The 12584-nt window shown below is 39.4% G+C and overlaps 1 protein-coding gene across 1 annotated transcript; it reads left to right on the forward strand.

Annotated features, from left to right (window-relative positions):
* The first annotated feature begins 8740 nt into the window (after positions 1–8740).
* LOC102841612 (centrin-4-like) lies at positions 8741–11509 on the forward strand. Its single transcript, XM_006866285.1, has 6 exons — positions 8741–8903; positions 9000–9091; positions 9457–9603; positions 10363–10491; positions 11108–11245; positions 11420–11509. The coding sequence occupies exons 1-6, from the start codon at positions 8741–8743 to the stop codon at positions 11507–11509; spliced, it is 759 nt and encodes a 252-aa protein (XP_006866347.1).
* The last annotated feature ends 1075 nt before the right edge of the window (positions 11510–12584 follow it).

Here is a 12584-nt window from a genome sequence, read left to right on the forward strand (position 1 = left end):
GCAGCTCAAGAAGATAAAGTATTATAACGAAATGGGCAAAGACCTGAAGTTAGAAAACTAAAACTGAAGAACAAGTTCAGCATTTCTAAAGCTGAAAGAACTGAAGAAAATATGCCTCAACTTGTAATATTGAAGGATTCTGTGGGCTAAATATTGAATGATACATGAAGCATCAATAGAAGATGGAAGTAACAGTTACTGTTTCCAAAAAAACAAAACTAGTCAATGTTCAACTGCTTCAGGAGGTAGTTAATAATCAATAACTGATGATATTGAAGGAAGACGTCCAAGCTGCACTGATGGTACTAGCAATGAACAAGGCTCCAGGACCTGACGAAATACCAACTAAAATGTTTCAACAAACTGATGTTGCACTGGAAGGGCTCACTAGTCAGTGCCAAGAAATCTGAAGGACAGTTACCTGGCCAACTGAATGGAAGAGATCCGTTTTTTGTTTCCATTCCAAACAGAAGTGACCTTACAGAATGTGGAAATTATCAAATAAAATCATTAATAGCAGATTTGCTGAAGATAATCCAAAAAAGAATCTAGCAGTATGTCAATAAGGAACTGTCAGATATTCAAGGTGAATTCAGAAGAGAATGTGGAATGACGGATTTCATTGCTGATGTAAGATCTTGGCTGAAAGCAGAGAACACTAGAAAGATACTTGTGCTTTATTGACTATGCAAAGGTATTTGACTGTGTGAATCACAGCAAACAATGGATAATGTTGCATAGAATGGGAATTCTAGAACACTCAATTGTGCTCGTACACAGTCTGTATGAAGACCAAGAGGCAGATACTAGAACAGAAAAAGGGAATAGTGAGTATGTGCCAGGGTTGTATCCTTTCACTACACTTATTCAATCTGTATTCTGAACAGTTTGAGAAACTGGACAACATGAAGAAGAATGTGGCATCAGGATTGGAGGAAGGCTCATTAACAATCTGCGATATGTAAATGATACAACCTTGATTACTCAAAGTGAAGAGGACTTGAAGCAATGACTGATACAGATCATACATTACAGCCTTCATTATGAATTACAACTGCAAAGAAAACATAAATCTTCACACCTAGACCAATAAGCAGCATCATGATAAACCGACCCAGAAAAGATTGAAGCTGTACAGGATTTCATTTTCCTTGACTCCACAATCAACACTTATGGAAGTAGCACTCAAGAAATCAAATGATGTTTTACATTGGGCAGATCTGTTTCCAAAGACCTCTTTAAAGTGTTCAAGACCAACGATGCCAGTTTCAGGACTAAGGTGAGCCTGACCCAAGCGATGGTATTTTCATTTGCCTCATATGCTATGAAAACTGAACCGTTAACAAAGAGGACAGTACCATAATCGAGGTATTTGAATTAGGGTGTTGGTAAATGTGGGAATGAGTATCTTTCCTTCAAAAATTATTATAATCCTGTTTATTGTATTCGGGTGACCTTTCTTTTTTTCTTTTGCTACTTCCCAAACTTAGTAAAGACTTTATGATCTCTCTTTTTCTTTGACTACTTCCTGAAGTGAGTACGGACTGTATGAACTCTCTTCTACTTTTGACTATTCCTGAAGTGGGAATGCATGCCTTAGAAATTTGAACTAGCCAACTGGGTAAGGGAAAACATTGTGCAGTCAAAGCCCTAGCCAGCGGGGTAAATCACAGCCCTAAGACTTGTGTCAGGGATTAAAATCCTGAGTGGACTGTCCACTTGATGTGCTTGCTGCCCTGTTCCTGTACAGCTATGCACACGCACCTTTCTGCAGGAGTAAATTTTGCTTTGCCAAGGTAATTTAGTCTCACCGAGTGTCTTTTTGTGCGACATGGGGATTCATATAGACTCCCAGAAGAACAAACAAATCTGTCTTAGAAGAAATACAGTCAGAATCTCTCTTAGAAGAGAGGATGGTAAGACTTCTCACTTTGGACATGTTAGCAGAAGGGACTAGTTCCAAGAAAAGTACATTAGCCTTGGTAACATTAAGGGTAAAAGAAAAAGAGGAAGACCACCAAGGAGATGGATGCAATGCAGGGGCTGCAACAATGAGCTCAATATAATAGCAACTGTGAGGCTGATGCACGCCCAAGTGGTGTTGTTTCATTCCACTGTGCATAGGGTCACTAAGTGTTGAAGCCAACTGCAGGGCACCTAACAAGAACAACCACATACTTGAGTACTCTTCATTTCTAGGTCTCAGAAATCTCTTTACTATTAGTATTAGAGATGAAGTATATGACCTTGAAGCCAAGCAAGAGCAACTTTATGGGTGAAGTTAAATGTCTTAAAATTTTTGATTGGCTGAATTCACAAAATATCCTAAATCTGCATCATTTCATTTCCCACTAGAGTAACTTCATACATTAAAACAACTTCTAAAATTAGGATAAACGTATCTATCTTCTAGAAGCCTAAAGTTCAGTTGTACATGGGGTTGCCTTAAGTCAGACACTGATCAGACAGCAGTTAACAAGAACCTTGGGTTAGTTAACATCTACACAATTACCCAGGCTGGGATATAATGTGAGTATGGCAGGCTAAAGGCTTTGGAAAACATGCCACATTTCTAATTACTAAAGCCTGAACAGTGATTTAGGAAACTGCTTCACCAATATACTCTGCACCAGTTTTCCTGCCCCAGCTTCAAGACGATAAGACCAAAAAAAAAAGACCAAGCAGAACTTAGTATTCTTCCTGAATCTACTATTGAAGAACTTGGTATGGATTTTAGAAAATGAAATATTTATTCTAGAGAAGGCACTGCAGGAGGCAAAAAACAAAACAAAAAAAAGGGGGTTGTGGTGTTGTTATAAGTTTTTAAAAGGGCCTTGGTGAGTTTGCTGTAAGTTTTAAGAGACTTTTTATTACCTCTTCAAGGCACCATAGTGGCACTGTAGGATAAGCACTGGACTGCTAACTACAATGCCTGCAATTCAATCCCCCAAGGAGCTCTGCTGGAAAAAGAGGCTTTCTGCTCTCATAAAGATTTACAGACTCAGAAACCCAATAGAGGATTGCTCATGAGTTGGAATCAACTGTGCAATGAAATCAGCTTGATGGCGCCTAACAACAACACATCACCTCTTCATTTCTACCATGAAGGCAGGGTTCCACTCTACCACTGTCTTTCTCCCCTTCTCTGTTTGCTGGCCCTTTGGCCAGGTTCAGGACAGAACCATCATATCTGACCTCTGGACAAGAGTTTGCTTCAGTTTACTGTAGTTACTTGAGGTCTATACCTCAGCAGTCAACTGGAGACCTGTGGTCTACTGTGAGAGATCCACACTTGATGTGGCTGACGCATAGCCGATCTCTTGGGTGGGACGTGTGCAACACATAAAATAGTTAAGTGAAAAATCCCATCTCCACTTCCTTCTAATCAGATCTATACAGACATTTTGTAGATTTGCACAACGCCCCTTCTACACAGAAATTTTAAGGCCTACACAGTCACAAAGGAGCTCTGGTAGTGTGGTTACCAGTCCAACTGCTAACCTCAAGGTGAGCAGTTCGAAACTACCAGCCGTTCTGAGGGATAAAGATGAGTCTTTCTGGCCCCATAAAGATGTACAGCCTCGGAAACCCCAGGGAGGGTCGCTATGCTATGAGTCGGTACGACTCCACGGCACATAACCATCACCCTGTCAGAGGTGGTGTGGTGCTGTAGGGTAAGCACTGGACTGCTAACCATAGGGTTGGTGACTCAAACCCACCAGCCACTCCTTGATAACCCTACACAGGGTCGTTAAGAGTTGGAACCTACTTAAAGGCACTTAACCTTGTGGTGTTGGGGTGCTGGATTCAGAATGATACCCACCCTAGAAGGTAAAATAAAGTGCCCCATAAGATTTTCTGGGCTGAAATCTTTACAGAAGTAGATTGCCATGTCTTGTCTCCTGCTAGGTCAGTTGTTGAGTTCGAACTCAACAGAGTTGAGCATTTACAGCGTTGCGCTACCAAGAATTTTTAGGTCGTGCAAACTGTGGAATGCTAACTTAACAGTTCGAGATTCCAGTGTAACCAGATATGCCTAGGAAGACCTAGTGGTCTACTGCCCTTAAACAAGCCATTGAGAACACTATAGGAGAAAAGTTCTACTCGAGATACATGCAGGGGTTATCAAGTGGACCTTGCCAGAATCCCTGCCCAAACCACATAGGTGACGCGAAAGACCAAACCTCAGGCACTGTGGAGAGTAAAGAATAAAGTGTCGTTGAGTCAGTTCCGATTCATGACGACCCTATAAAGGGTTTCTGAGGGTTTGAACGCCGACCTTGCGGTCAGCAATCTAGTGCAGAGTAAAGTGCAGTCCTCTTCACCCTTGGCAATCCAAAGCAGTGATACGACAAGGCTGTTTTCAGTTCACCTAAAATCAACCAGGCCGGAGGACCTAAAATCCTTTCCCCAGCTCGAAGAGATCAGAAAAACAAACAAGAGTTCCCTTTCTCTCCCACCAAAGCCTTAGCAGCCGGTGGAGATGGAAGCACCGCAATACTAACCTCGGTCCTGATTGAGAAGACGTGAAACCAGCTTTGCAAGGCGTCCCCTTTGTGGCCCACAGTTTGTAATTGCGTACGAGAGGAAGGAGAACTCCGGTTGCGTCTGTGGGTCTGGTTGCTAAGAAACTAGAGAGGAAGAGCCAGAGAGGAAAGTTCCGTTTGGGAAAGGCGGGGATGTCATACTATTGGTAGAGAGTAAACGGAGGGGGCTGGCTCTAGGGCCTTTTCCTTTTTCTCTATTACATGGAGTCGGAGTCAATCACTCAGGGCTTGGCGGGGGTGGGGGTGGGGGGCTGTGTAAGAGACTGGTGAGAGCGTCATTAGCAACGGAATCGCTGCAGTGCAGATTTCGGTTGGGCAGAGCATCGGGGGAGTGAGGAGCCACCGGGGTCCCAACCTTGGGCGTCGGTTGGGGTCATGGTGAGTGCGAAGCATTAACATTCTGCTGAAACTGGGACTGAAATTTCTCCCCCGAGCAAGAAAGGGATTTTTTTTTTTTTTTTAAGTTTATGAAATGTATTATTCGTCCACAGGTATCATTAGTAAACTTTTCGCACTTTGCCAAAGAGAAACGCTCCTGGTGTTTCACTGTAGGATAATTACTGAACCGCTAACCCTAAAGTCGGCAGTTACAATCCACCAGCCGCTGTTTGGAAACCCTATACGGGGTCGTTGAGTCGAAATCGTCTCAACACCGCATAATGACTCAACACCACATAATAACAACAGGGAGAGAAGGATGATTCTTAAATTCATTTCCCCAACTTCGCCTCCCTTTCGTATTCCCCATGATTTCCTAGGTCTTTTAAGCTAACTGGCTTCTACTTGGGAGAAGCGGTCTGGTGGCAGTCATGGATCGCTGTTCATTTCTTTGAAAGATCTGCCCCAGGCTCTCTGAAGCAGTATGCAAAGGACTTGCAAAGCAGATTTCTTCTTATTGTGCCCTTTTCTTGGTTGGAGTTCACCTGCCCTTATAATGAAACCAAGATTCATCATTCAGCAGTCTAGAGTTTCCGTTTTCCACGTAATTTCTCTGAAATGTTAACGCCAAATTAAGTTATGAGAGAGATGTAGACCATGTCACCTCTAAATTATTTTCGAGCATCCCTAGAATGTTCAGTGGGCTCCTTGCTTTTTATAATGTAAAAACCCTTGATTATATAGTTTTTGCACCTTTAGACTTAGCAACAACAGACTTAACCTAATTTATATATCTAGTGATAGGAAGCATACTGGATAACCGGTGACATGTGACACTGTCGGATAAGCACTGGGGACTGCTGACCCAAGGTCGATGGTTCAAATCCACCAAGCGCTCCTCAGAAACCCTATACAGCGTTACTATGAGTCAGAACTGACAACACTTAACAACAACAATTGTCAATGTTGAATAAATTGGCCTATATTTATATAAGACTTTTCACTTTTGGAGGTATAGGGAATAAAACCCAGAAGCCAATGAAATGGTTTTAGAAATCTCTCAACTGTTTGCATCTCTGAAGATGTAATTATTAAGTTAAATCAGCTGTGTTTGTTAGGACTTTAAAACAAAAGATTAACAGTACCATGTTTCACATTTCTAGATATTTAGAAAAGATTTTTATATTATTGTGTTCCTGCACCCACTAGGTAAAGAAATAAAGTATAAATTTTTCCCGAGTTTGGGGATTAATGCCTACAACACATATTGTTGTTGTTGCTGTTGTTAAATATAGTCATGTTAATTCCAACTCACAGCAACCTTGTATAGGGGTTCTGAGGCTTTAAATCTTTATGGGAGCAAAAAGCCTCATCTTTGTCCTATCGATTGGCTCGTGGACTTGAACTGCCTACCTTTTCATTCACAGTCCAGTGCTTGTCCTACAGAACCACTGCACTTCTCACAACACATATATTGCTGTTAAGTGCTGTCGAGTCGGTTCTGACCCATAGCGACCCTGTGCAGGGTTTCCGAGGAGCATCTGGTGAGTTTGAACTGCTGATCTTGCAGTTCAAACAAACCTTGTGGTCTAATATTTATCTTACAGTGCCACACGAGACCTCTAAAATAAAAGTGGGAATAGTTAAGGATGAGACAGCCTCATCATTTGAAAGAAAAATAATAACTTGGTGGAATGTCAGTAAATGTCAGTTCAATTTGATCCAAAGCAACACTGCTCAAGAAACACTCCTGAGGACCAGTTATTTGTCCACTCTTTAGGGTTTCAGACATTACGAAGTAAATGATTCTGCTGTCAAGTAGCTGCTGTCACAGTCTAGTGGGTGAAAGAAGAAGTAAATAGACCATTACAGTACAGAGTGAAAAGCGCTCATGCAGGAGTAGCCCAGAATATTTATAAGAGCATTCATGAAGGAAACCCAACCTAAATCACCCAGGAGAAGAGGCAGGAGAAGGGAGAGCTTTCTGTAGAAGGTGATGTTTGCCCTCCTTACCCAGGTAAAAGTAGGGGAGAGGGCTTTCTTGGCATAGGGTACAAAGGTCACAAAGATTGTGGATAAATTTTATTTTTTATTGTGAACTGATTGAAGGTTTACAGACAAGATCATCAGTTTTACATTCAACAAATCATACACTTTGTTTCATCTCAATGATTTCAATCCCCTCCATGGAACAATAGCCATCCTCTTTCTTCCTGTGGCTCCTATTTCCCTTCCACCCACCTTCCCATCCTTTCTCACCATTGTCTTTAGGAGCATGCTGCCCCTTTGATTTTGAAAGGTTGACCATCCCATCATTTATAGTGAGTATGCCTTATTAGTGTTGTTGCTTCTCCTATATACTTGTGTACTGCTTGGCTGAAAGTTGTTCCCTCTATGTACCTATCTACTGCTTAGCTGAAAGAAGGTGTGTTCCTTTCCAGACCTAAAGGGTGGCTGAAGGCCACAGTCTCAGGTTCCTCCAGGTTCTTTCTGACTAATAAGCCTGGCCTTTAAAAAAAAATAAATTTGAGTTTTGTTCCACACATTATGCTGCTCTATCCAGGACCTTCTAATGTGATCCCATTCAGGGCAGTTGGTAGTAGTAGCTGGGCACCATCTAGGTCTTCTGGTCAGATGATAGATTATTGCTGTGAAGCAGTTGACAACCAGTGAATAATTTATGCTGGAGAATAAACATGTACAGAGTTACATTTTTAAAAAGCAATTCTGAAGGGAAGAATTGGGAAGCTGAAGACTGGAGTCAGAGAGAATAGTTAGGAAACTTGCAGCCATCCAGGTAGGAAATGGCAGAACTACAGCAATTTCAGTAAGGATGGAATGGAGGGGACAGATTCAAAACCTCTGTAAGAGGTAGATATAAAATAAATAAAATAAGCTGGTTGGAATTTGGTTGTTGGATGAGGAAAGGGGAAGACTTAAGAATGACCTCTAGACTTCTTTCTCAGATAATCGGTGTCTGTTCTGGTAGTGCATCAACAAAAGTACACAGACCTTAAAGATGCTCAAATAGTCAGAAGGAGACCATTCAGTAGTCTGCTACATATTAGTCAGGTTCAGTGTTAGAAACAGAAACCACTCCTTAGCCAGAAAGGAGTTTAATACAGAGAAATTTGTTGTTAGTTCTAACTCATAGTGATTCTGTATAGGGTTTCCAAACAGTGGAAAACTGGTCAACTGATGTATGGATAAATAAACTGCGATATACACATACCATTTATTCAGCCCTAAAGAGAAATAAAGTCCTGATACATACTATACATGGATGAGCCTTGAAAACTCATTATGCTGGGGTAAAATAAGTCAGTCACAAAGGGACAAATATTGTACGACTCCACGGAGCACTAGTAGCGTAGTGGTTATGAATCGGGCTACTAACCTTAGGGTCAGCAGTTTGAAACTATCAGCTGTTCTGTGGAAGAAAGATGAGGCTTTCTACTCCTATAAAGATTTACAGCCTCAGAAACCCTGTACAGGGTCGCTAGGAGTTGGAACCGACTCCATGGCAAATAACCACCACCACCACCACTTAGATGAAATAACTAGGACAGACAAGTACATAGAAGTCAGTGCTTATTAGTAATTTCTAGAATGATGAAACATTTTAAACATACAGGTTAATGTAGTTAATGTCACTGAATTGTATACTTAACAGTGATTAAAGTGGGAACATTTTTGTTATACATATTGGTTTTTTACCATAATAATTTTTTTAAAAAACATGGGAAGAAAAAAAAATCTGCAGCTGCCAAACCACCTCTTGACACGTGTTAACCTGACAATAGATATGCTGCAACATGGAGCCCAGTTGCTTCCTCTGCTACAACTGCTTCTTAGCACAAACCTGGAAACGAGATGCTGAAACGAGGCTGCAGAAAACCCCGCAACTCCATGATCTTGTATGCCAGCAGGAAATAGAAAACGTCAGCAGGAAGATGGAGCCTATCAGCCAGATGTTAGGTGAATATGATAATTGACCCAACATTCGCTTTTTACACAAATTTGATCCCTGGTGTGGTTTTTCACCTGAAGAACTGTAGTTTTTTCACTTTTTAGTCTTGGCAATACGGAATGCATGTGAGAAGGTGGAAAAGGATACTACATTCCAACCAAGCATAGCTTATAAAATAAGAACATTTAATTGTAACGTATAAAAGGTATATATGAAAGTAAACATTCCCTAAATGACTTCTTTTTGGATATACCAAGTAAGTACTAAGTTCCAACATATCGCCATCTACTTCTAGCCTTCTTTTGCTTCAACAGGCATTGATTTTAAGGGCAAAAAAACTAAGTAGAAAAACAAGCAGGTTTCAATGAAGACAAATTATTAAAAACATTTTTTTAAATAATGTTAGCAAGGGCAAAAGGGGGAAATTGTTGAAGTTCTTTGTTTAATATAAAGAAAGAAGATATTTGAGTATGATTGCTTATTAGATTTAATTAGTTCAATATCAATTAGTCTAGTTCTGTTAACTTTTCTAGTTATATAGTTTATGTGTTTTTATTATAGGCATCCAACTGCCATACAAGTTCAGACCAGTGGAAGAAAAGAGCAGCAAAAATTGAATTGAATGAAACCCAAAAGCAAGAAATTAAAGAGGCCTTTGATTTATTCGATGTTGATGGGTCTGGAACCATAGATGTGAAAGAACTGAAGGTTCTGAAATGATTTCTAATTCTAAAACATTTTAAAAAACATTCTTAATTGTGGCAATCTTTAAATTTTTACGTAGAAATAATTTTTTTAAAGTTTGATGTAAAGCCTCTCTCCACTGTATACACTTGCCTTGAAAATTGTTAAGCTTTTTAATTTTGTCTTGTAAATGAGGAAAATTTGTCCAAGTAAGCCAAAGCCTTGGGTGGGATGGGACATAACCCAAACACATTGATGTCAAAACAGTTTTAACAGTGACCCTATTGGACAAAGTAGAACTGCCCCATAGGGTTTCTAAGATTATAAATCTTTACAAAAGCAAACTGCTACATCTTTCTCACAAGAGACAGCTGGTAGCTTCCAACTGTCATCCTTTTGGCTGTCAGCTGAGTGTTTACCACTGTGCCTCCAGGGCTTTTCCCCCTGTGGCACAGAGAACTTTAACCTAGGTTTGCTGACCATTTTTGTAGGTGTATGAAATTCTGGTAGTGGAGTAGTTATGAGCTGGGTTGCTAACCTCAAGCTCAGCAGTTCAAAACTTCCAGCCATTCTCCAGGAGAAAGATGAGGCTTTCTGCTCTCATAAAGATTTATAGCCGTGGAAACCCTATGCAGTATCGCTATGGGTCAGAACTGACTGCGCAGCACATCAACGCCACCACCACCACCATGGTTAAAAAAAAAGGGAGAAGATAGGAATTGATAATTTAGAAGTCAGGAATGAGACCTTAGCATATCGTAATTTATTTGCTTCTTATTCCAGATTGCAATGCAGGCCCTAGGATTTGAACCAAAGAAAGAAGAAATTAAAAAAATGATAGCTGAAATTGACAAAAAAGAAATAGGAACCATTGGTTTTGAAGATTTTTTTGCCATAATGAGTGTGAAAATGGTACAGTAGTGATTTTTCTTTTCAAAATGGGATGGAGCTATCATATGTTTAATAAAGGACAGACAGATTGGAACAGGGTATTTAATGATGGGTAGGCTAGATAGAATTAGCATGATTAAAGATGAGAACAGATGTTTTCAGAAGGCAATGAGAAGACTTTACAGTCTAGAGAAGAGGCATTTTGTTAGGAAATAATGAGGATATGTGTTAGGTAAGAGAAAACGGGGTCATAATTGAAGGCTTGAACTCAGCAAACATTTATTGAGCACGTATTTTGGGCAGTCACTGATTTGTAATTGTGGAAATAAAGTGCTGAATGAGATAGCAAGCTCCCTATTGTCGTGGAGCGTATACTTTTGGCGATGGATCTGAATTACTAGGGCTAGTAAGTCTTCAGCGTCTTTACCATACTGAGCTGCTTTCACTTCAGTATACCCTGAGTTTAGTTATCTTGAGGGCAGATGTGAAGGCAGTAGACCAATTGTGAAAAATCAGAGCAACGATAACCTTTGTCATATCTGGCATGTTGCTTTGCTGACACCACAAAAATCTAATAAGTCTAGCTTAATAGAATAAATAAAGACTCACGATACTTAGTTTCTGTTTTTGAAAACAGAGTGAAAAAGATGAAAAAGAAGAAATACTGAAGGCCTTCAAATTATTTGATGATGATGATACAGGAAGCATAACACTAAGCAATATCAAGAGGGTTGCTAAGGAACTAGGGGAAAATTTAACGGATGATGAACTTCAGGTAAGTTTACTTTTTCATCTGTAATATGCAACTATATATATGTGAGTTATAATTATATTCTTTGCTGTGCTTATAAATAAATTTAAAATAAAATTTGATTATAAGTATGCATTTGGATATTTATATCATTATTCCTTTCTAACAGAGTTCATATATTTACATTTTATTTTATAGGAAATGCTTGATGAAGCTGATCGTGATGGGGATGGAGAAATAAATGAGGAGGAATTTTTGACAATGATGAAGAAGACCACTCTTTATTAATACTGTTTCTTTGTTCCACTTGGGGAGGTTATTAACAAATTTGTATTTGTTCAACAGTTGTGCAATTTGATATCTGAATGTATTCATTTTCAATTTTTAGTTTATATGTAACAAATTGATCTCTTAATATCTAACCTATATGGCAAGTGACATGTTTCTTATATATTGTTAATCTTTACTGTCAAGAAACAAAGAAAATGGGATTACTTAATTATGAACCCAAGAACACTATTAATTTCAACTGCTATTTTTAAAGCCTTAGGTTCTAAAGACTTAGACTTTTTTTAAGTTTAATGAACTTGGCCCCACATTTTAAATAAATTAGGCAAACATATCATTACTTTCCCTATTATTTTCCTTTTATGCAACTCTAGAAAATCTGAGGAGTATTGACTTTTTATTATCAGTTATTAGGTATGGAAAGTATTAAAACTGGCAACTTTGTTTTTTCTAATTTTCTTATAGCTATAAAACATTCAAAGCAACATTTGTATTATCCTTATGTCGCTGTGAGTTTGACCTGTAGAGGAAGAAAGTCATTGTTGGGTACCATTGAGTCAGTTCTGACTCATAGCAACTTTAGGAATGATAGAACACTGCCCAGACCTGGACTTCAACACAATTGTCCATATGTTTGATCCCATTGTTGCTGCCACTATGTCAATCAATCTTGTTGGGGGTCTTCCTCTTTTTAGCTGACCCTCCAATTTTCCAAGTGTGATATCTGTTTACATGACCTCTCCTGACATAATGTCCAAAGCATGTGAGACAAAGTATGGGCATCCTTATTCTTTAAGGAACATTTTGACTGTACTTCTTCCAAGACAGATTTGTTTCCATATTCTTAGCCAACACCATAATTCAAATGCATCGATTGTTCTACAATGTTTCTTATTCGTTGTCCAAATTGCAATTGCATATGAGGCAGTTGAAATACCATGGCTTGGGTCAGATGCACCTTAGTCCTCAAACTGACATCTTTGCTCTTGAACACTTTTACGAGGTCTATGTACAGATTCCTCATGTTCCTCAGACTGAACTTGCATATGAACAAGGTGGTCTGTTTCAATCTGCT

The sequence above is a fragment of the Chrysochloris asiatica genome, unplaced genomic scaffold (assembly GCF_000296735.1).
Source record: "Chrysochloris asiatica unplaced genomic scaffold, ChrAsi1.0 scaffold00088, whole genome shotgun sequence".
NCBI lineage: Eukaryota > Metazoa > Chordata > Mammalia > Afrosoricida > Chrysochloridae > Chrysochloris > Chrysochloris asiatica.

What these genes read in the sequence shown, in the direction of transcription:
- LOC102841612 (XM_006866285.1), top strand. Translation starts at nt 8,741, where the DNA reads ATGGAGCCCAGTTGCTTCCTCTGCTACAACTGCTTCTTAGCACAAACC. An exon ending in GCCTATCAGCCAGATGTTAG is followed by an intron (nt 8,904 to 8,999) that starts GTGAATATGATA and finishes TTCACTTTTTAG; the next exon opens with TCTTGGCAATACGGAATGCA. An exon ending in TAACGGATGATGAACTTCAG is followed by an intron (nt 11,246 to 11,419) that starts GTAAGTTTACTT and finishes TTTATTTTATAG; the next exon opens with GAAATGCTTGATGAAGCTGA.